At 49.7% G+C, this 23614-nt stretch overlaps 1 protein-coding gene across 1 annotated transcript; it reads left to right on the forward strand.

Moving 5' to 3' along the window:
* The first annotated feature begins 207 nt into the window (after positions 1-207).
* LOC110090814 (uncharacterized) lies at positions 208-23248 on the forward strand. Its single transcript, XM_078386428.1, has 10 exons — positions 208-421; positions 1119-1376; positions 2276-2557; positions 3377-3527; positions 13106-13227; positions 15208-15380; positions 19687-20212; positions 21299-21580; positions 21951-22113; positions 22762-23248. The coding sequence occupies exons 1-10, from the start codon at positions 223-225 to the stop codon at positions 22763-22765; spliced, it is 2160 nt and encodes a 719-aa protein (XP_078242554.1). The 5' UTR covers positions 208-222; the 3' UTR covers positions 22766-23248.
* The last annotated feature ends 366 nt before the right edge of the window (positions 23249-23614 follow it).

The raw sequence follows: 23614 nt of genomic DNA on the forward strand, positions 1-23614 counted from the left end.
GCCAGGCAAGGAAGCGCAGAAACTTTCCCGATGGCCAAGAGAGGAGCGACGAGCCCCCTCCTGCCCCCCCTTCTTGCCTCCCCTTCGCTCTCTCGGCGGGGCTGCGGGGCGGAGCCCCTTCGCCTGGCAACAGGCTGGTCATCCCCGGGGCCTTTTTCCTATTGGCCAAGCCCAGCCCGCGGACGGGGACGGGACGCTTCCCTCCCCCTCCCTCCGGAGGCAATGACCCGAGGGAGAGCCTCGAGGGAGCGCCCGGCCGAAGCCCTCCTTCCCGCCGCCGCCGCCCCGCCGTCCTCCCCGCCCGCTGCCCGACCGGCCCTTGAGATGGCGCGACCCGCCGTCCCCTCCGCCCGAGGACCAGCCCTTCGCCCGAGCCTCTGGGCGCTCCTGCTCGCCCTCCCGCTGGCCCGGGCGCTGGAAGGTGAGGGAGGGAGTAGCGGGGGGGGCTCGAGGAGGGGGGAGGGAGCTCCGAGGTGGGACCACCCGAGAGAAGCAGAGGGGCTACCTGGCTCTCCGAGGGAGCAAAGGGGCCCCTGGGGTCTCCACGAGCCTGACGCGAGCCCTTTTCCGGGGAGGGGGCCCATCGACGTCAATGGGATTTACCTGGGAGTAGAAAGCGGGGGAGGAAAGGCAGACTTGCTGGATCTTAGCCCGGAAGGGTTGGCTTTCCCTTGAGCGCTCACAACAGCCCCGCCAAGTAGGTGAGCCTCCAGGAAAAGGGTGATCGCGGTCTCCGGCGCTGCTGCTTTTTTCCTTACCCCCAATTTCCAACTCCCATCCCTTTTGTGAGGGTCCCCCTTTCAAGGCAGGGGAGTCTCTCCACACACACACACACACACCCTTGCTTTTACATGTCATTTTTGGTGTTGCTTTTATTTACTGATATTTTTGTTTTTTAAACTGTGGTATTTGATCCTTTTGAATTTTTGTTTCCTTCTGCTTTTAGCTTTAAACATTGTAGGCGGCCTTGGGTCCTCTTTATTTATTTATTTAATTTAATTTAATTTAATTTAGGGATGATGAAGGTGGGGTCTAAAGGCTTTAAAGGAATGATCGAACCCATCTCCCCCGCCTTTCCTTCCTTCCTTCCTTCCTTCTCTTCCTCCTCCCTTGCTCAGTGGGAGAGAAGTTGGTGGAGGCCGACTTCTTCCAAGAGACCTTCCCAACCCGGAAAGAGGCCGGAGAGGAACGCTTCGAGTTTGACGAGGAGGAGATCTTCCACGTGGACTGGGAGGAGAAGCGCAACGTCTGGAGGCTGCCCGACTTCACCCGCTTCACCGGTTTTGAGACACAGGGCGCCCTGGGCAACCTGGGCATTCTGAAGACCAACCTGGAGAATCTGATGAAGAGGACCAACTGGACCCGGGCCCAGAACGGTACCGGGAGGAGGAGGAGGAGGAGAAGCAGGAGGCGGTCCCTCGGGGGGGGGAGCTCCCTTCCCACCTCTTCCCACTCTCCCTCCTTTGTCCTCTCAGCTGGACCTCCCCCTCTTCAGCCCTTGAGGCTGGCAAGCTTGTGAGCCCCACCATCCAGTGAAGGGGACCTTCTGATGCTGGGGGAGAAACTCCAACGTGCCTCAAAGCAGATAGGAAGGACTCTTCCATCTTGCCTCTAATGTGGGTGGGTCCTCGGTTTCTCTCTTTGCTACCTTTGGGAGATGATGCCCCTGCAAAGACAATTTGGGTTCGTCCCCCAGCTTGGTCTGAGGGGCTGTGCCTGCCAATTAACTACCACCCCCCCTTTTCACCACGGAATGAGTGAGGTTTCCCTGCAGCCTCAACCCAGAAGGGAACAGAGTCTGTCAACACACGCACACAAACATACACCTACTGCTTCTTCTTACTTGGCTACCCACCTACCCATTTAGATCAAGACTTACCTTTCGAAGCATGGAACCTTGTGTGCTGATGGCGCTCTGTGTATGCCCAGAGATATCACAGAACCCTAGAACAGTGGAGTTGGAGGGAGTCCACTGAGTCCAATGCCCTTCTCAAGGCAGAAACCCAATTACTGTCTTCCTCTTGAGTGCCTCCCGAGCTGGAGTGCTCACCACCTTCAGAGGTCATGGGTTCCACCTCTGTACTGCTGTAAGAGTTGGGAGGTTTTTCTTGATATTCAGTGGAAATCTGACTTCCTGTAACTTGAGTCCCTTGTGGCGTGTTCTGCATTCTGGGCTGATCAAGAACAGATCCTGATCTAGCCTGTTCTAGAACAGAAAAGCAGCTACTGCTAGGGATTCGATGTCACCCTAACCGTCTCCATCTTTCTTGCTCAGTGGGTCCTTCGGCAACTGTGTACCCCAGAAAGCCTGTGGAGCTGGGGGACCCCAATGTGCTCATCTGCTTCGTGGACAAGTTCTCCCCCCCAGTGCTGAACATCACCTGGCTGAAGAACGGGCAGGTGGCCTCGGAGGGCGTGCAGGAGACGGGGTTCCTCTCCAGCGTGGACTACACTTTCCGCAAGTTCTCCTACCTGACCTTCATTCCCGAGGAGGGGGACATCTACGCCTGCCAGGTGGACCACTGGGGCCTCCCGGAGAGCCTGACCCGCCTCTGGTGTAAGCAGGATTGGGTCCTTCTCAGGGCTGAGAAAAGCAAAACTCCCAAGATCTCAACATGGCAGGCCCAGTCACCCCAAATCTTTCAAAAAGAACAGGGAAGGAAACCCGTGATATCTTCTGGCCAAATTCTTTTCTTTCAAAGAGGTTGTGGTGGGGGGAGGGAGGTGCTGGCCTTGTACCACCACCCCCTTTGCTACAGAGCCCTCTTTGGGCTCCTGGAGTGTTTGAGGGGCCAGGCTCCATCAGCCACTGATCTTTCACAAGGATTAGGGCCTCCATGTAACTCCCGTGCCCAAAATCCCACGTCATCATTATCCAAAATGTAGAGTGTCTGGAGACCAATTGCAGTCAATTGAGACATTTCCATTAGATGCATGTTGACTAGGTGAAAAACAGAAAATGCCGACACCGATTTCGTCTCTTACAGCAATTTGGTGGTGAAACCACCAGGATCTTAGCCAGGGTTTAATCTCTGTTTGCACAGCCAGGTTCTGTTTCTATGGGGCCCTTTTATGTGTTGTCCCAGTTCATGGTGGCTACATGATCAAGTTCATTCTGAAATCTATATAACCTGTGCTTGGGTTTTCTCTTGTTCTTTCCCTTGGTATGTGTTGAATTCTGTGCCGCAATGCACACACTATATGATCTTATGACACACTCTTGTCTTGGGTGAAAGACCTGTAGCAGACAAGAAAATTTGAGTGGCCATTGTTGCACCAAAAACACGGCTGGAGGTACAAACACCCTCACAAACATACAGTACATACAGAGCCTGTCCTTACCTCTGGCTCTCCCTTCTTTCCTCTCCAACGCCAGATCCCAGGAAGCCAACCCCCATCCCTGAGACGCCGGAGAACGTGGTGTGCGGCCTGGGCTTGGTCTTTGGTGTTTTGGGCATCGTTGCCGGCCCCGTCCTCTTCTTCAAGGCCAGGAAGATGAAGGAGTCAAACCATCGCAGGGGCACCATGTGAGTCGAACGCAGTCCTGTTCTGTTTCACCTCAGCTCTGGAGAGGTTGCTCAAAGGAGCCCCAAAATGTCCGGAAAGGGTTGATGAACCCAGAAAGGCTTCCCTTCCACTGAGTTGGAGGGATGGGCTTGAGCGCCACCCAGGCCTGACGATGCTCAAGTCTCAGCCCTACCCTGTGATCCTACAGGGTCAACGCTCAGCCTTCCCTTTGGAGTTCATAGACAAGCTATCTGGGATGTTTTTCTTCACTAGTAAAATAGCAGGCATGAAGTTGTGTTCAATTCCGGTTGTGCACATGATACAGCCTCTGTGCAATGAATTTGTGCTTCCTTGTGTGTATATTTGTACACGGCTGGGTTTTAGGCACCTTTTTCCCCTTCCTCTTGGGCAAACAAGCAGAAAAGTCTGCACTCCTGAGTCCCAGCTGGATTGGGGCCCCTGTACAGCTGCCTGGCTTCATGGAGTCATTATTCAGTCATTAGCAATTAGTTCAGGGAACTTGGAAGCCATTTGTGCTCCCAGCCTGGACAATGGGAGTGGAGTAGATGGGGTTCCTTCCCCCTCCTCCCGTGTTGCGATTGGCAGGATTCTCTTAGCAGCCGTACTTTCTCCTATTGGGAGGGATCAAGATTCAGATTTATGTTCAGTTCTGATCCGAGATGGGCTGAATAGGGGCCAAAGTATAAGGGGGAGAGAGAAGGATGCACAGATCCTGCTCCCCCCCATTTGCCCTGTTTTCCACAGAATCCCAGGCCTTTCTCAAGAATAAATTGCATCAAACAGAGGCCCTGATGAGGGGGTTCCTTTGTTTGTCCTTATGGTCTAGAAACATGCTTTAAAATGTTTTCTTTAACTTGGGGCCGGGGGTCATTTTCTAAAGACTTCTAACCACCTCCTTCTTTCTTTTTTTCCCAGATAACCAAGGCAGAGCCAGGTCACCTTCTCTCCTGGCCCATCGCTTGCACAATGCCCTGCTTCGAAAGCCCACCCTCTTCCCCAGCTGATCAGATTTCACTTGAAATGTCTGATTTCTCAGTCTTTATTATAGGAGTGTGTGGGAATGAAAACCTCTGGCTGATTTTCTAATATGGAAGGTTGCAATTTTTAGCATAGACTTCACCGCTGTCCCTCCTACCCTGTGTTCAGGCCCTTTTTGCTGTGTTTACAGGCTGAGGTCGGAGAGACCTGGGGGCTGAAAGGTGGCTTCTTAATTCCTTATTAATAATTCATTAATAATTCATTATTTCTTGGCTGAGACCTGGGTTGCTATTGCTGCCAGTGGTGCTTAATCCTGGAAAAGGAAGATTTTCAGGCAGAAATTGGCTCGCTGTTTGCTTCCCTCCCTTTCTCTATTTTTGAGAGACTTTCTACTAACTTTTCTTACACAAATTCTCAATAAAATCTGTACAGTATTTTGCAATTTTCTCCTCTGTTTCAATATGTGTGTTTAGTCGTTTAGTCGTGTCCGACTCTTCGTGACCCCATGGACCAGAGCGCGCCAGGCCCTCCTGTCTTCCACTGCCTCCCGGAGTTGTGTCAGGTTCATGTTGGTTGCTTCGCAGACACTGTCCAGCCATCTCATCCTCGGTCGTCCCCTTCTCCTCTTGCCATCACACCTTCCTAACATCAAGGTTTTTTCCAAGGACTCTTTTCTTCTCATGAGATGGCCAAAGTACTGGAGCCTCAGCTTCAGGATCTGTCCTTCAAGTGAGCATTCAGGGTTGATTTCCTTTAGAACTGATAGGTTTGTTCTCCTTGCAGTCCAGGGGATTCTCAAGAGCCTCCTCCAGCACCACAATTCAAAGGCATCAATTCTTCGGCGGTCTGCTTTCTTTATGGTCCAGCTCTCACTTCCATACATCACGACAGGAAAAACCATAGCTTTGACTATTCGGACTTTTGTTGGCAAGGTGATGTCTCTGCTTTTCAAGATGCTGTCAAGATTTGTCATCGCTTTCCTCCCAAGAAGAAGGCGCCTTTTAATTTCAGGGCTGCTGTCTCCATCTGCAGTGATCATGGAGCCCAGGAAGATAAAATTTGACACTGCCTCCATATCTTCCCCTTCTATTTCCCAGGAGGTGATGGGACCAGTGGCCATGATCTTAGTTTTTTTGATGTTGAGTTTCAGACCGTTTTTTGCACTCTCCTCTTTCACTCTCACGGCTTGGGTTTCTTCCAGTCCAGCCTTCCGCATGATGTATTCTGCATATAAGTTAAATAAGCTGGGGGACAATATACAGCCTTGCCGTACTCCTTTCCCAATTTTGAACCACTCAGTTGTTCCATGACCAGTTCTAACTGTTGCTTCCTGTCCCACATATAGGTTTCTCAGGAGACAGATAAAGTGGTCAGGCACTCCCATTTCTTTAAGGACTTGCCATAGTTTGCTGTGGTCCACACAGTCAAAGGCTTTCGCATAGTCAATGAAGCAGAAGTAGATATTTTTCTGGAACTCTCTGGCTTTCTCCATAATCCAGCGCAAGTTAGCAATTTGGTCTCGAGTTCCTCTGCCTCTTCGGAATCCAGCTTGTACTTCTGGGAGTTCTCGGTCCACGTACTGCTGAAGCCTACCTTGGAGGATTTTGAGCATAACCTTGCTAGCGTGCGAAATGAGTGCAATTGTACGGTAGTTGGAGCATTCTTTGGCACTGCCTTTCTTTGGGATTGGGATGTAGACTGATCTTTTCCAATCCTCTGGCCACTGTTGAGTTTTCCAAACTTGCTGGCATATTGAATGTAGCACCTTAACAGCATCATCTTTCAAGATTTTAAATAGTTCAACTGGAATGCCATCACCTCCACTGGCCTTGTTGTTAGCCAGGCTTTCTAAGGCCCACTTGACTTCGCTCTCCAGGATGTCTGGCTCAAGGTCAGCAACTACATTGTCTGGGTTGTCCGGGATATCCAAATCTTTCTGATATAATTCCTCTGTGTATTCTTGCCACCTCTTCTTGACGTCTTCTGCTTCTGTTAGGTCCCTCCCATTTTTGTCTTTTATCATGTTCATCTTTGCGCTAAATGTTCCTCTAATATGTCCAATTTTCCTGAACAGATCTCTGGTCTTTCCTTTTCTGTTATCTTCCTCTATTTCTTTGCATTGTTCATTTAAGAAGGCCCTCTTGTCTCTCCTTGCTATTCTTTGGAAGTCTGAATTCAAGTTTCTGTAACTTTCCCTATCTCCCTTGCATTTTGCTTCCCTTCTCCTCTCTGCTATTTCTAAGGCCTCGTTGGACAGCCACTTTGCTTTCTTGCATTTCCTTTTCTTTGGGATGGTTTTCGTTGCTGCCTCCTGGACAATGTTACGAGCCTCTATCCAAAGTTCTTCAGGCACTCTGTCCACCAAATCTAGTTCCTTAAATCTGTTCTTTACTTCCACTGTGTATTCATAAGGGATTTGGTTTAGATTATACCTGAGTGGCCCAGTGGTTTTTCCTAATCTCTTCAGTCTAAGCTTGAATTTTGCTATGAGAAGCTGATGATCAGAACCGCAATCAGCTCCAGGTCTTGTTTTTGCTGACTGTATAGAGCTTCTCCATCTTTGGCTACAGAGAATATAATCAATCTGATTTCGATATTGCCCATCTGGTGATTTCCATGTATAGAGTCGCCTCTTGTGTTGTTGGAAAAGAGTGTTTGTGATGACCAGCTTATTCTCTTGACAAAACTCTATTAGCCTTTGTCCTGCTTCGTTCTGAACTCCAAGGCCAAACTTCCCTGTTGTTCCTTTTATCTCTTGGCTCCCTACTTTAGCATTCCAGTCCCCTAGAATGAGAAGAACATCTTTCTTTGGTGTCAGTTCTAGAAGGTGTTGTAAATCTTCATAGAATTGTTCAATTTCAGTCTCCTCAGCAATGCTGGTTGGTGCATAAACTTGGATTATTGTGATGTTGAATGGTCTGCCTTGGATTCGTATTGACATCATTCTATCATTTTTGAGATTGTATCCCATTACAGCTTTTCCCACTCTTTTGTTGACTATGAGGGCTACTCCATTCCTTCTACGGGATTCTTGCCCACAATAGTAGATATGATAATCATCTGAGCTGAATTTGCCCATTCCTGTCCATTTTAGTTCACTGATGCCCAGAATGTCGATGTTTATTCTTGCCATCTCCTGTTTGACCACCTCCAGCTTCCCAACGTTCATGGATCTTACATTCCAGGTTCCTATGCAGTATTTTTCTTTGCAGCATTGGATTTTCCTTTCACTTCCAGGCACGTCCACAGCTGAGCGTCCTTTCGGCTTTGGCCCAACCACTTCATTAGCTCTGGAGCTACTTGTACTTGTCCTCCGCTCTGCCTCAGTAGAATGTTGGACGCCTTCTGATCTGAGGGTCCCATCTTCCAGCATCATATCTTTTAGCCTTTTGTTTCTGATCATGGGGCATTCTTGGCAAAGATACTGGAGTGGCTTGCCATTTCCTACTCCAGGTGGATTGCGTTTAGTCGGAACTCTCCACTATGTCCTGTCCGTCTTGGGTGTCCCTGCACGGCATAGCCCATAGCTTCTCTGAGTTACTCAAGCCCCTTCGCCACGACAAGGCAGCAATCCATGAAGAAGGTTTCAATATGATAATGAATAAAATGGATCTTTTCCGGAATGCGTTTTTGTTCTTACTGTTTTGTTCCAAACCGGCTCGAGGCCTGGATGGTCCCTTCCGTAGGGTCCCTCCTTTCCTGCTCTGCCCTTCCAAGATCCTTTATTTCTTAGTCATTCCAACAGTGAAAGAGCGGGAGCTCTAGGAGGAGGGCGATGTTGGTGGCAAAAGGCCTGCCTTCCCTGCCTAGACACAGATGACGAAACCAAAGCTGAGGCTCTGATTGGTTCAACTCCAGGAAAGTCCCCAAACAGAGGAAAAGACACGGAAGGCTGCATCAAGCAAGTTGAACCAAGTGGGGGAAGTCCTTGGGCGCAGACCAGGCTTCACGGAGGGGTGGGTGGGGGTGGGTTGAGGACATGACAAGATAAAGCTATGCCTTCTCCTCTCTGGGCTCCTTGGAGGGGCAAATTATCTCGTTTCCAGGCATCGCCCCCATCTATACCAGGTGGGCAGTTTTTGGAGTAGCAACCCCACCACCAACAACAACCACTTTGCAGCGACCGGGGAACTGAGATACCCCTGGTGGCAGGTGGATTTTCTGGGCAAGGTACGCACAAGGTGATGGCCAGGCCAGCCATAGGGGCAGAGGCAGGGGGGAGAGGGAAGTCTGGGGCACATGGAACCTCTGCCTCTAGGCAAAGGGAGTCCTTTCTGGTGGTGAGGAAACGTGCTCCTCCTGAGAAGCCCTGAGTGGCCTCCAGAACCAGCAGCGCTGCCTTTCTCTGTCCCCAGCGGCTAGAAAACCCAAGCCAGAGGGGGGGGGTGCTCCCTCCCTTGGAAATATCTGAGCCCCCCCCCAAAAGGGAACCGATCTTTCAAGTTGGTCCAATTCTGTGGCTTATAGGCACGCGTTTCAGTGGCAGCCCCTCCATCTCCTTGAGGGATTAGATTTCTATCAGGAGGGGAGGGACGCCCATCCTTCCACTTCATATTAGGGCAGGTTCAGGTCGTGCCTGAGAGCCTCTCTCTATAGGTGGCCTGGGAGAGGCTGAAAGAGAGGGGCGCTCTGGGGTGGCGGAGGGAACAGAGTCAGAGGCTTGAGTTCCGGTTCTGCACACGCACGCACAGTTCCCCCCTCCCCCTCCCTTGTTTCTAGCCTTCTGGAGAGGAAAAGAGAGGCTCTGGGCTCCTCCTGGATCCCCCTCCCTCTCCCGGAGCCGTCCTCCCCCCCCTTCAGAGGGGACGCCAAGGGTGGGGGGGGGGGGAGCGCTCAGGTTTCGCTTCCCCACGCGCGATCCTCCGCTCAGCGTTCCAAGAAAGGAAAGAGGGAAGCTGGGCTGGATCCAAGCGGCTGCGGGTCGGCAAGAAGCGAACCACCGGATCCTCCTCGCTCCTTCGGCTCCATCCACACACACACACACCCCGCGCACAGAAAACACAAGGGTGAGGCCGCCACGGGGGGGTCCTCCAGGAAGGAACCCGTGTGGGGTTTCACATCCTCCGGGCCTCCCCATGTTTTAAGAGCACGGCGGCGTTTACTCCAAAGAAACTCCCGCTGCCTTAAACGGGACAGCGGGAGTTTCGCGAACGAAGTCGCTTTGATTTGAGCCCCTTGGCTTTCTTAACTGAGACCAAGGGGAGCGAAAGCTCGGGTCTTTGTGTTGGATCCTGACCCCGATTTCTGGGTGGGGCCTTCTTAACGCCCACCGCCTCAAAACACCGTGGAAGCCGGATCGGGGCAGCGCCCGTGAAACCGCCCCCCCCCCCGCGCGCGTGCAAATCCTCCCAGGTCTTGTTTGGCTGCGAGAGGAAAACGTGCGTGGGCGCGCCCGCGTGCAGCCCAGGTCCTTTTATCCTCCCCCCCCCCGTGGGTTGCTTCTTTCATCATCTTCGCTGGCGCTCTGTCCCCACTTTGTTCCTGTCAGGTGCTGTTAGGTCTCTCCGGTTTATGGTGACCCCATGAACGAGCGATCCCCAAAAGCTCTTGTCTTCAACGGCCCTGCTCAGCTGTTGCAGACCCAAGTCTGTGGCTTCTTTTAGGGAGGCAGTCCATCTCGTATTTGCGCTTCCTCATTTCCTGCCGCCTTCCGCCTTTGCCAACATGATGGTCCATTTCTCCAGAGATAGTTCTGGCTCGAGTTGATCTAGGACCCCCTTGTTTCTCCCTCTTTCTGGTATTCCGGGGGGCCTCGATCCAACATGGAAGCGGAGGTCATGACAGATGAAAACACAGCGGCGTCACCTTCCACTACCACCAGGAAGGAATCCGTGCGGCCGCTCCCACCCACCCATTCGCAGCATCTGAGAACTGCAGAGCTGGAAGGGACCCTGTAGATCATCAAGTCCAGCCCCTCTCAGAGTAGGGAATCGGACTCCCAACCTACAAGAGACCTCAGCCACGGAGCTACCCTGCTGCTGGGGAGCAGTTGAACAACCAGTTGCTGGAGGAAGGGGGACCCTTAGCAATGGATGACCTGAAGGAAGGAGGAGGAAGGGGGGAAGGAAGGGGGACCCTTAGCAATCGTAGCCCCCCATTAATAACCTACAAGCAAAGTGTGTGTGTGTGTTGTGGGGGGGACTATAAAGAATTCGGCAAAGGGCAGCAAACAATGTCTTTTGGAATGAGGCAGTGATTGCGTTTTGGGAAAAGGGTCTCCCTCAAAGGGATGCCTCTTCCTCCCCATCAGGCTGAATGTCCTGACAAGCCCGGGCAGAGAAAAAGCCTCCCAGAGACCTTGCAGGGATGCATGTTACTGTTGGATGGTCAAGCAATCTAGATGTACATTTCAAAGGGGAAGGGCCTGCGTCACAGACTAACCTGTTTGGCTTGCTTGTTTGCATGCTAGCTAATCAGAGGGGTTTGTTGTTCCCGGGCTAGATAAGCTCCGCCCCTTGTCACTCCCCTTCCCACCACGCGGTTTGAGAGACTCCATTGTTGTTCACACACATGCTTTTTTCACCTGGGAAGATGCTAGACCTCCAGGCTGGCTCTCTGAACCGAAAAGATCCAGCCACATGGACTGAGAAAGAAAACTGCCTGTTTTAGAAATGGACATTTTATGTGAGTAAAATACAGAAACCATTTTTGATACCTAAATTGCTTCCTGAGTATTATTTTCTAAAGTGCTAAGCCTTGGTGAGGGTGGATAGAAGGGGACTCCTTAGCTAATTCTGACCCTCAAGTAGCTGTTCTTCTGCTGTGCATTTTACTGGAACTTAAACGATTTCCCAAAGAACTCTTAACAGATTATGTGGCCCTGAGAGTACCTAAACACAGCCAGCTGAAAAAGGAAAAGATTAGCTAAGAAGTATTTTTTTTTCGGGCTTTGTTGTTTTCTGAGTGTATCTGCGTTTTTATCTTTCCCCCATCCCCCTCAATATACCAAAGCTAGCTGAAGAGATTTTGCTTTTGTTTGCTTGCTTGCTGCTTTTGCTCAGAAGGAGGCAGGACTCAGCATGGCAGAAAAGAAGGATTTTCTGGGTAAATTGCCAGTCCTAACCTCAGTTAATTTCGAAAGATGGAAACAAAGATTATTAATGGACTTTGCGGCCATGGAGCTTAATGATTGCTTAAACTCAGACAGACCTGCAGAAAGCAGAGCTAGAATAGAATGGGAAAAGAAAGATACAACTGCAAAAGCAGTAATTTACCACAACTTAACTGACCAACAACTAGTCTATGTTAAGAATTGCGAGACAGCAAAACAAATGATTAAAAAGCTAGAGGAATTTTTTGGGGTTGCATGCCCTCAATCTCAAGCGGCATTGATTAAAGATCTAACAAGAATACAATTAAATAACAAGAAGGATTGTGAAAAGCATGTATTTGAATTTTTAAATATAATAGACAGTCTGAATACAACTGGTTTTCAAATGCATGACAGGATTAAAAAGGGATTTTTGATAGCATCCCTAGGAGAATGTTTTGATGCTTTTGCCTCAATTATAAATGCACAACAATTGTCTTTTGAAGCCAGCGTTAAAGCTCTGAGAGATCAATGTAGAAACCAGGTGGGAGGCTATTTCAGTTCCCCAGAGGCAAGTGGATCAAATTACCTGATTCAAAGTAGGAGCCAGAGAAAAGCTCCGCCCCACGACCAATCACGTATCAGCTGCTGGTCTTCTGGAAAACCAGGGCATAAATCAAAGGATTGTTACGCCCACAGAGAGCCTCCAGCCAATAGGAGCACTCACCAATTTGAACAAAGAGCTAACAAAGGAAGGAATGCAGCTTCTGGTCACAAGAGGGACAGAGCTACAGAAAGGCCAAAGAGAGAAATTAAACAGAGTGCATTTATAGCTTATGAAGTTTCACCAAGCTACAAGAGAAATAAAGGCTTATGGATTATTGACAGTGGATGTTCACAGCATGCTGCCCATGACAAAACATTTTTTAAAACTTTTGATTCAAGTACCAATGGGCAAATTAAAGTCGCTGATGGGAACTGTCTAGAGATTCAAGGAAAGGGATCTGGGACTTTGGTGTGTCCAGTATCAAATGCAATCTATGTGAATACAGTGAGGGAAGTGGTCTATGTTCCCAATCTCGAATGCAATATGCTCAGTGTCTCAGCTCTTACAAAACAGGGTTTTCAAGTACATTTTGATGGTGAAAAGTGCATAGTTGAAAAGGACAATGAAATACATTTGCAAGCTTATGAATCTGATGGCATATATAAAGTCAGTCTCTTAGATGAACAGGTGCAAATCAACACATTGCAGACGGTGCAAGAAGAGGTGAGCAGCCTGGATCTGTGGCATCGCAGATTTGCACATAGAGATACAAATGTGATCCTGGAGCTGCACAACAAGAACCTCGCCAAAGGAATTGAGGTAAAGCCACGAGACACAAACAAAAGATCCAGGTGCGTAAGTTGCCTTACAGAAAAAGGTGTCAGTCCCTTGTTTCACTCAAGCCCTGAACAAAGAAGCACGAAGGTGCTGGAATTAATTCACACTGACCTATGTGGACCAATTAATGTGCCATCAATGGGAGGCAACAGATATATTCTAATTTTTGTGGATGACTTTTCAAGGTACTGTGTCACCTACCTACTGAAGGACAAGAGTGAGACCCACAAACTTCTGAGGAAATATGTGGCCATGGTGAGCAACAAATTTGAAAGAAAACCTAAGGCGTTTCAATCAGACAACGCTGGTGAGTACATTTCAAACTGCACACAGGCATTCTTTGAGGAACAAGGTATTCTACACAGAAGGACTGTTCCATACACACCAGAACAAAATGCAATAGCTGAGAGAAAGCTAAGGTCCCTTCTAGAGATGACTAGATGCATGCTTGCAGATGCAGAACTACCCAACAAGCTATGGGGTGATTCAATCATGACAGCAACGTATCTCCAGAACAGATTGCCAACAAAAGGCACCACAAAAACACCCTTTGAACTTTGGCATGGTAGAATCCCAAACATCTCACACATTAGAGTTTTTGGAAGCATTGCATACTCCTATATTCCCAAGGAGAAAAAGCATAAACTGGACTCTAGAACTGAACAAACAATTCTTATTGGGTATGCATCTGGCGTCAAACAGTACAGAGTCATGAATCTGAGAACTGGTGAAGTCAGTGCAAGACACGTGGTTCACTTTGATGAACAAAGGAAGGCTGACAAGAGAGGGACTGTGTTAGACAGCTCTGATGAGCAGGATCAATGCAACCAACCTCTCCTAGACATACTTATGCCAGTGCCCTCACAAACTAAACCAAAGGCAGAGGAGGATGAGGATGAGGCACAGGATGAGAACAGGACACCAACAGAAGGGGATACAGATGGAGCAGTTGACAACACTGTAGAACTGGAAGATGGCACCATGCCACCAGAGGTTCCAGAACCAGAAGTCAGGCACTCATCACGATCCAACAGAGGTGTGCCGCCCCCTCACCTGTTGCAGACAGATGAGCCAACAACCTGGGATGAAGTTGAACGAATGCCAGCACAAGAGGGCGCCAAATGGCGACAAGCTGCAAAGGAGGAGATAGAAGCCTTACATAAGAATGAAACATGGACACTGACAAGGCTACCACCAGGCAAGAAAGCAATTGGATGCAAGTGGGTATTCAAAGAGAAAAGGGGAACAGATGGAGAAGTGGAATGCTACAAAGCAAGATTAGTTGCCAAAGGATTTCTTCAAAAGTATGGAGAAGACTTTGATGAGACTTTTGCTCCAGTTGTCGGACACAGCACCATAAGAATGCTCCTGAGTATAGCAGCCTCCAGACAGATGCTAGTCAAGCACCTAGATGTCAAGACTGCATTTCTACATGGAGAAATCAAAGAGGAACTGTACATGGAACAACCACCAGGTTTTATTGATAAGAAGCACCCTGGCCTTGTCTGCAGACTGAAGAAAGGCCTCTATGGACTGAAACAAGCAGCCGGAGCCTGGAATGAGAAACTGAAGAAGATGCTTCTTAAACAAGGTTTCAAGCAAGGAAAGGCAGATCAGTGCCTATATACTAGGAACAGGAATGGACATTGCACATTTATTCTAGCTTATGTTGATGACCTGATAGTGGCCACCAATGAGGAAAAAGAGTACAGAAGTGTAGTACAGAAACTGAGCAAGGAGGTAGAAATAAAGGAATTGGGAGATGCAACATATTATCTGGGCATTCAAATTGAGAAAGAGGCAGATGGTTCATATTTGTTGAGTCAGAAACAAAAGATACTAGAACTGTTACACATGTTGAATATGCAAGATACCTACAGTGCTGCAACACCAATGAACACAGATTTTTTCAAAAATAAAGAGAAAGGAGAACCTTTACCCAACAATAGCCAGTATAGAGCAGCTATAGGAAAGCTTTTATACTTGACAACTACTGTGAGACCTGACATTGCCACTGCAGTAGGGATACTCAGCAGAAAAGTCAGCTCACCAACACAGAGTGACTGGACAGCTATACAAAGGACAGCTAGATACTTGAAAGGGACCATGGACTTTAAGCTAAGGCTGCCAGCCAACCAGAACCCAAAACTTATAGGGTTGGTAGATGCAGATTGGGCAGAAGATAGCGAAGATCGTAAATCTACCAGTGGCTTTCTGTTTCTATATGGTAATGGCCCTATCTCATGGGGCAGTCATAAACAAGATATTGTAGCTTTGTCTTCTACAGAGTCTAAGTTCGTTGCAGCAGCAGAAGCATGCAGAGAACTGCTATGGCTGAAGGAACTGCTGATGGACTTCGAGATAGATGGAGGAATGCCATTCCAGATAATGGAAGACGATCAAAGCTGCATTAAGTTGGCGCAGGGAGAGAAGATGAACGTGTGCACCAAGCACATCGATGTAAGATATGAGCTAGCGCGAGACCTGGTCCAGAGGGGTACCATTCAGATGACCTACTGTCCATCCACGGAGATGACAGCAGACATCCTGAGAAAACCGCTACCAAGAGATCGCTTCCAGAAACTGCGAAGCATGATGGGACTTGTTGAAATTTAGCATGCTAGATTGAGGAGGGTTGTTGGACGGTTAGTAATCCAAATGCAAATCTCAAGATGTGGGAGGAAGGGGCCTGCATTACAGACTAACTTGTTTTGCTTGTTTGTTTGCATGCTAACTAATCAGAGGGGTTTGTTGTTCCCGGGCTAGATAAGCTCCGCCCCTTGTCCCACCATGCGCTTTGTTGTTCACATGCTTTTTTTTCACCTGGGAAGATGGTAGACCTCCAGGCTGGATCACTGAACCGAAAAGATCCAGCCACATGGGCTGAGAAGGAAAACTGCCCATTTTAGAAATGGACATTTTATGTGAGTAAAATACAGAAACCTTTTTATACCTAAATTGCTTCCTGAGTATTATTTTCTAAAGTGCTAATCCTTGGTGAGGGTGGACAAAAGGGGGCTCCTTAGCTAATTCTGTCCCTCAAGTAGCTGGCCTTCCGCTGTGCATTTTACTGGAACTTAAATGAGTTCCCAAAAAACTTTCAACAGTTTCTTTTCCTTTGAGCCTTCTCCCCACCTCCACACGCACACACTCCCCCGCCTTGCTTTATTTTATTTTATTTTGAGGCAGTATGGGAATAAAGCAAGCAAACCAGCCAACAAGCCTAAAGCCGGCTGATCATTAAGGCTCAGGCACCCACCCCCTCATAACCTTTCACAAGGTCCACACAGACATAAAGCAACAACATCAGGTGGAAGTAGGAAATGTGTGTCTGTGTGTGTGTGTGCGCATGCACACAGGCCAGGGCAAGATGGAAGAGCAAGCAGTGACTCAGTTTTTCAGCCTGGAGAGCCGAGACCCCCTTAATAGCCTGCAAGCAAAGCCCCAAATCCTCCCCCAGCTGTAGACTCTCTCATTCACCCACTTTGAGCCAAGACTTGACTCATTCGATCCCACAACCATCTCTGGCCTATTGAAATCTTTTTTTTAACTGTGTGGGTTTTCCAAATCTTGCTACAAGGGCAGTCAGAACCTCTCAAGAATAAATGATCATCTCAAAAAATACACACAGCATCCATTTCTGCACCATCCATGAACGGCGTGTGCTTAGAGCCTGAGGAAGTGGATTTCATCCAGGAAAGCTTGCTGTTTGCTTTATTTTTAATGCAATCAAAAAGGTATCACCCACTCTTGCATTTGTGTAACCTTCGGGACTACACCGGCCCTTTCCTTGTTCCTTCTTCCCCTGCAGGAGGTCTTTCTGGCTGTTCTTGTGCCAGGCTGAGGTCCCACTCCCTGCTCCACCCAATCCACTGATGGACCCCCAACTTACTCTTCTTCCTAGAGGCAAAGGACTCAACCATCCATGACCCTCTGCTTGTATCCCAGGAAAGCCTTCTGGCTGTTCCAAAGCCAGGCGTTGGGTACCCCGAGTGTCACAACAGCCTCAAACTCCCCACAGTGCAGCTTTACAGGTGTCCCACCTGCTCTGTCCCACTCATGCTTCTACTGGAGCAGGAAATGTTCTGCAGGGGGACTGGGGAGAGAAAAAGTGAAGAGGGGGGAGCGTTGGTCTCCAAGCCACTGGCGCCACTGGGAGAGTCAGTCTGGCACATCTGGTGTTCAGCCTGGATGACACTTCCCTATTCTTTGCCCATCCACTATCTTTCCACTGGGCAGAAGCCTGTCAAATATTCTTCGTCTTTCTATAAAATAAAACAGGATCACCTGTGAACCAGTTTGGTCTATGAAAAATAGGTGACCTTTGAATTGAGATTGAAACCAAAGGACTGAACAGACGGCAACTTTAAAGAAAGTTTTGTGATTCCTTTTGATATGTAGCAGTTGGGTCTGTAGTAGAGATGAGCTTGGAGCACTTCATGCTTTGTGCACATGGCATATGTGCTGTGCGCAAAGGTGCTGTGTGTTCCCTCCCCTCGCTGGCTGCCCCATTCACAACTTGTTGCTCACCGCCCGTGTCGTCCTCCTTGGGTGGCTGTCCAGTCCTGGGAAAGCTTTAGACTAGTTTTCACTTAAAAAGGAGTGGTTGTTCTGCTGGATTCCAGAGCCTGGTCTGTTGACGTGGTTGCTGCAGCAACGTAGTTCCGAGTCAGTCCAGGGCTATTGGTCGTTTGTGGTGCAGACCGGATCGCTGTCAGAGGCGCCTTCAAGGGTCTCCCTGGTGATGGCTCTGGGTTGGGCAAGACTTTTGCTTCCACTGATGAGTAATCCAGCATCGGCAAGCACATCGTGGCTCTTGGGAAGAACGTCCAGAGAGTTCAGAGAGAGGGACCAGAAAGGTTTGTGGGGCAGAACGGAGGGTAAGACGTCCATCAGCATCCTGGAGGTTTATTTTGCCCCCTTGGTTGAAGGCCACTTTTCCTGATCTAGGAAAGGGCTCCCCAGAATCAAAGAAAGAACTGCTTCCTTTCGTTTCATTTAGTCATGTCCGACTCTTCGTGACCCCATGGACCACAGCACGCCAGGCCCTCCTATCTTCCACTGCCTCCCAGAGTCGGGTCAGATTCATGTTGGTTGCTTCCTTTGCTACGTATCAAAATAACAACCTGCCTACAGAACTTGAGCAGGCTTTTCCTGAGTGATGGGGTTACCTGAGTGGGGTTTTTTTTAATGGATGGATGGTTGTGACTTATTGCTTTGAATGTGTTTTTGATGTTGCTTTTGTTTACCCTTTTTTTAGTGTGGTATTTGTTTGATACATCTTAGTATTTGCACACTTCCTACTGTTTGCTTTAAATATTGTCTTTTAATGATATAGTCTGCCTTGGGTCCTTTTTAAGGAGACAGGTGGGTAAAAATAAGTCCAGGCAGGAGCGTGTGCTTCCCTTCCCTGCCTCCTCCAGCAGCTGAACACTCAGACAAGGAGGTGGGCTGGGGATTCTTACTGTGCAGCCCTTGAGTGGTTGGCTGCCAGAGGAGGCGGGGAAGGGAAGCCTGAGCTCCTGCCCAGCCTGGATAGCCAATATAGAAGGAGGACCCCGGCACTGCACAATGGATTGAGATTGGGCAGCTGACCGGTGTGTAATGGGCAGAGGGAATACGTGGTGCCTGTGGTGATGCAAGTATGAATTTTGACAAAGCGTGATGAAGCACTGTGTGCACATCTAAATTTTACAGTGGGATACTCGTCTCTCAGCTTCCTGAGTGTATTATTTCCATATTGACAACCACAGTGCCTGCCCTTTGAGAAGGTAGGTCAAGGTTGTTTGTTTTGTCTCACTAACCTCACTAGCCAAACCTCACTCAACCCTCCCCTTGCTTCACCCAATTAGCACATTTTATGCCTTAGGTCTCTGGCTGAGAAGCCAGAAGTTCGGAGTCCGATTCCCCACAGGCCTCCTTCATAGGGGCTGGCTGGACGATCCACCGGGTCTCTCCCAAGCTCTGCAATTCTAAGATTGCCCACATCCTAGGGCACATCCTTTTGACCCCCCAGATGCTTAAGAACTGCCTATCGAAACGAGGAGGTCTGCTGCCTTGCTAGCCCCAGGAGTCAGGACTTCTCCTGTTAGTCACTTCCATAGCAATGAAAAACATATCACTCTGTATGAATAACCTTTAACTTTTCGCATGTATGCAGTCAGTCTACTACCATTAATGAATTACGAATGATGCTTTTAAATTCCTTGTATTCTTACTGTTATTTTCATTCCCCTTAGCTCAATACTTTAAAAGATCTGTTCCAGTGCCAGGCCAACCTGTGCAAAGGCATATCTCTTGCTTGGGCACCTGTTAACAAAAAAGGGGTCCTGGGATTCAGGTCCCCGTCTGGGACTCAGTAGCACATTCTTGAAAGCTTACACCCAGTAGAGTTGGGATTCCCCCCCCCCTCCCTGCCCTGCAGGATTACTTCCCTATGTTTGTGAAGAATACAGAGAGCAGGAAAGAAGGAGAAAGGGTTACTTATGCAAGCATCATCACATGAATAGGGCAGGACAAATGAATTTCCAGTTGCTCCCTTATTTGGGATAAAATGCTCCTGGCTATGTACTTTAAGCCTTGCACGCCAGCCTGACCAGGTAGGACACCCGAAGAACGAAAAGAGCAAACACAGCCGTTGTGGGCTAAAGGCACTTCCTTTAAACACTCAAACTCTTATGAGCAAAAAGTTATAAAATATGAGAAATACAAAAGAGTTTCAAATTGTACTGTTACGTGTTAATCTGCGGATTTAGCTTAACTGTATGTTCCGCCGAGCGATCCCTCTGCTCTCCCGGGACGGCGGCGTCAGAGGAAGGGGGGAGCTCGGGGAGACGGGGGTGGTGATGGTGTGAAGCCAGGAGGCTGGTCCAATGGGAAAAAGGCACGGGCGCTGACCAGTCAGTTGCCAGGCGAACCTGCCCCGCCCCGAAGCCTCAGGTGGAGAGGGAAGGGGGCGGGGAGGAGAATGAGAGCCGCTCACATCCTGCCCCTTCGAGGAGGTTTCTGCGTGGCGACTATTGACGCCGCCTCGTCTCTCAGGGCTGATTGGCCCCAAGGGCGAAGGGGGCGGGGCGTGGACGGCTGGCGTTCTTTCTCCCGGCCCGGGCTGAGCCCCGACAGTCCCTCTCAGTCCTTGGGGAGGCGAAGGGTCGCCTGCGCTCGCTTTCTTTCTCAGCCGCCCAAGGGGAAGGCGTCTGCGATGGGCTTTGGAGTCCTCTTCGAGGTGAGCCTCATGGGAATGATAGTCCTGGTCCTCCCCTCGGAGACGCACAGTGCGCCAGAGCCCCCAGGTGAGTGAGCCTCTCCCGGGATGCGGCTTTGCTCTTAGCCCTTGCGGACCCACCCCCCCCCAATTTTCCCTAAAACCTTTCCTCACGTCGGACGGGTTGCCGTCCAGGTGAGTCCGGATCCCCGCGCGGCGGAGGAGATGAGATAGCTTTGGCCCAACAGGCACCGTCCTCCGACCCTCATTCACTAAGTCCTGCCCCTTGGTGGGGGGGGGGGGGCTCCTCGTCCAATATTCCCCCCTCCCCAGTCCCTGCTCAGACAAGAAGGGAGGCCCCGACATGCCCCCCCCCGCATCCCCTTGACCCGCCCTCCGCCTTCAGTAAGTAGCGATGAGGTTTTCCGAGTCCCTGCAGAGGCTGGACTCTTTCCAAGCAGGCACGACCCAGAGGACAAGGGAGGGGACAGGAAAGTCCTCCACCCCCACCCCCACCCCGCCACCCCGGGACGCTGGTGCGGGGGGGGGCAAACAGCAATCTATCCCACCTGAAAAAGGTATTTCACTGCAGGAAAGACTCTTACTTTCCTTCCCCCCCCCACCCCGTATTGTCACCTCTCAAGCACCCCCATCTCCCTTGTTTTGGACCCACCAGAAAGGCCAGGGGCTGCTTCCAGCATCGTCCGCCCCCCCTAACCCCACCAGTCAGCCCTTAATCCCCAAATCCAGCTGCCTTAAGCGGGAGAAAGTCTTCTTAGATTTACAAGGGGGGGGGGGACGAAAGCAGAAGGGTTCCTGAACTCGACACAGAGTCTTCTCCTGTGTGAGAAATGCCCAGCAACACCTTTTGTGTACCATGGACCAGATGCGTCATCCGAGCACCTTGACATTTTTGATGCTATTTCTGGTTTCCTTGCTAGAGGGGGCTACAGGCATCTGGGCTCAGAAATGAATCTGTCAGCACACCCCATTTCAGGGTCTCCCTTCCAGCTGAGCAGCCGTTGCCCCTTGAGGCCATGGGCAAAAAGGGAGAGACTGCCCTGAGGAAGCCACCAGGGAGATGCCTTTGAAGGAGGAGCTGTGCCGAGGGAGATGCGAGGATGGTAGGTTCTGCACTCAGAAGGTCACCCTTTTTGTCCGTTTTTCCCCTCAGTTGCCCCTTCAGCCAAAGTGTACCCCAAAGACCCTGTGGAACTGGGGGACCCCAACGTGCTCATCTGCTTCGTGGACCAGTTCTTCCCCCCAGTGCTGAACATCACCTGGCTGAAGAACGGGCAGGTGGTCTCCCAGGGCGTGCAGGAGACGGGCTTCCTCCCCAGCGTGGACTACACGTTCCGCAAGTTCTCCTACCTGGCCTTCGTTCCAGAGGAGGGAGACATCTATGCCTGCCAAGTGGACCACTGGGGCCTCCAGGGGAGCCTGACCCGCCTCTGGTGTAAGCAGGATCGGGTTAAAGGATTCCTCTATGCCTTAGCAAACAGGAATCCTTATTCTGACCTAGTAAGATCAGCCCAGTTTATGCATCTCAGACATACTTGCCTTCTTGCTTCCTTTTATTCTCTTGTGGCTCAGTCCTCTGTGGCCACCCACTCAAAGAAATGTAATAAATACATGATGGAGGTGAACAGACACCTATGCAATGTTTTACTCCACTGTCTTAGCCATTTTCCTTTTCATCTTTATTTTCAAGTCTAATAACTGATCTGTGTCACAAATCTGGGCTTCTTTCTGTCCAACTAACAGTGGGGTACAAGGGGGGGTATTCAAAGAGAGTCCATTCTTACCGTGCTTTTCACCTTCCCCAGATGCGAAAGAGCCAGCCCTTATCCCAGAGACGCCAGAGAACATACTCTGTGGCCTGGGCTTGGCCATTGGCATTCTAGGCATCGTGGTTGGCACCGTCTTCTTCTTCAAAGCCCTGAGGATGAACCAGAATCATCAGAGGAGCAGCACCTGCAGGGACGGCTTGTGAGTGGCATCCCTTGAATAAGCTGGACTCAGAAAGTGGCCGCACGGGGCTGAGTGCCAGGGAAGGGAGCATCTGTGGCATTGCTGCCTAGAGTGGTCATATCGACCAGATAGGCGGGATATAAATTGAATGAATGAATGAATGAATGAATGAATGAATGAATGAATGAATGAATGAATGAATGAATGAATAAATAAATAAATAAATAAATAAATAAATAAATAAATAAATAAAGTGGAGGGTGGGCAGGTTGGCCTCATCCTGCCCAGGTGAGGCTCGAGCCTTATTAAGAAAGTTCCGTTCCAGAGAGAAAAGCCTGAAGCCCAGTCCTGGCTAGACTGCTTTGTCTTCCAGGGAAGGCAGGCAAGAGGAGAGACAAAACCCAGGTCTCTTCTGCAGGAAGGTGAGAATGAAAGGCAGGCCAGGAAGAGACTCGAATGAGAGACCCTGAGAGCATCCTCAGTCGAGCAGGAGATGCTGGAAGGAAGCAGAAGGCAGGGGGTTTAACAGGGGACAGGAGGGCCTTTCCTGGGCCCTAAAACTTCCTGATTTTGGTTCTTTTGACCTGGAGAGGCGCTGAGCGGTGATGCTCTGAGGATGCCAGGCCAGCTGTTGCCTTTTAACCAGTCCTCCTTCTTCCTTTCCAGATAATTGGGCAACAGAGAGAAGAGCTACTTTTCCCATATCCGCTCCACCAGCCGTCCTTCCTTCCACAGCATTCCACCCTCACCTGCTGAATCTACTCTCTCTCCTCTGTCTGCTCCAACAACTCCCAGTGCCTTTGCCACCTTTTGGATCCTGGCCATCCCAGCAACCAGTGCCTGTGGTGGGGGTGGGGGTGTCCCTGAAGGATTCATGTTGCCCGAGAGCTGGCCTTTGCCTGCCACTGAATGAGAGACTTGGACAGCCAGTCTGAAGCCTCCTGTAAGAGAGAAACCCTCAGTTCTTTGATTTCCTAAGACAATATCAGGTGGCCCAGAAGTCTGCATGAAGTGTTGAAAAGATATATTCGGGCCCCCACCAAAAAAATCTTCCTTCTCGGACCTCTGCCATCCCAGCTCTGCCTTTCCCGCCTTGCTTCTGTTCTGTCCAGAAAACAATGAATAAAGTGCTTGTTCAGAGCTTCCAAGAGAAGGCCTTGATTCTTGCTCTTCTTAGAATTCTTCTTAAGGAGGAACTCCAGAAGAATTGCCTGCTGGGATCCATGCCTAAAAGTGAGGTTGATGCCAGGATCTTCTGTAAGCTGGGGTGGGTGACTCTTCCTTCCTAGTCTGAGATGAACTAGATTCCCTGTGGGTTTTTCTTTTCTTTCTAAAAGTGTTCATGGCCAGTGATGGAAGATGCGCCCATCAAAGAGAAGAGAAGATACCTTTGACAGTACAGCACAATGAAATAAGCCCATCCCAGACAGGGTGGATGTGAAAGGGCTGACCTCCCTGCCTGGCAACGGATGACACTAACAGTCTTGGGGGCTCTGATTGGCTCAGCTCATGTTTCTAC

This window comes from Pogona vitticeps, chromosome 2, assembly GCF_051106095.1.
Source record: "Pogona vitticeps strain Pit_001003342236 chromosome 2, PviZW2.1, whole genome shotgun sequence".
Classification (NCBI taxonomy): Eukaryota; Metazoa; Chordata; class Lepidosauria; order Squamata; family Agamidae; genus Pogona; species Pogona vitticeps.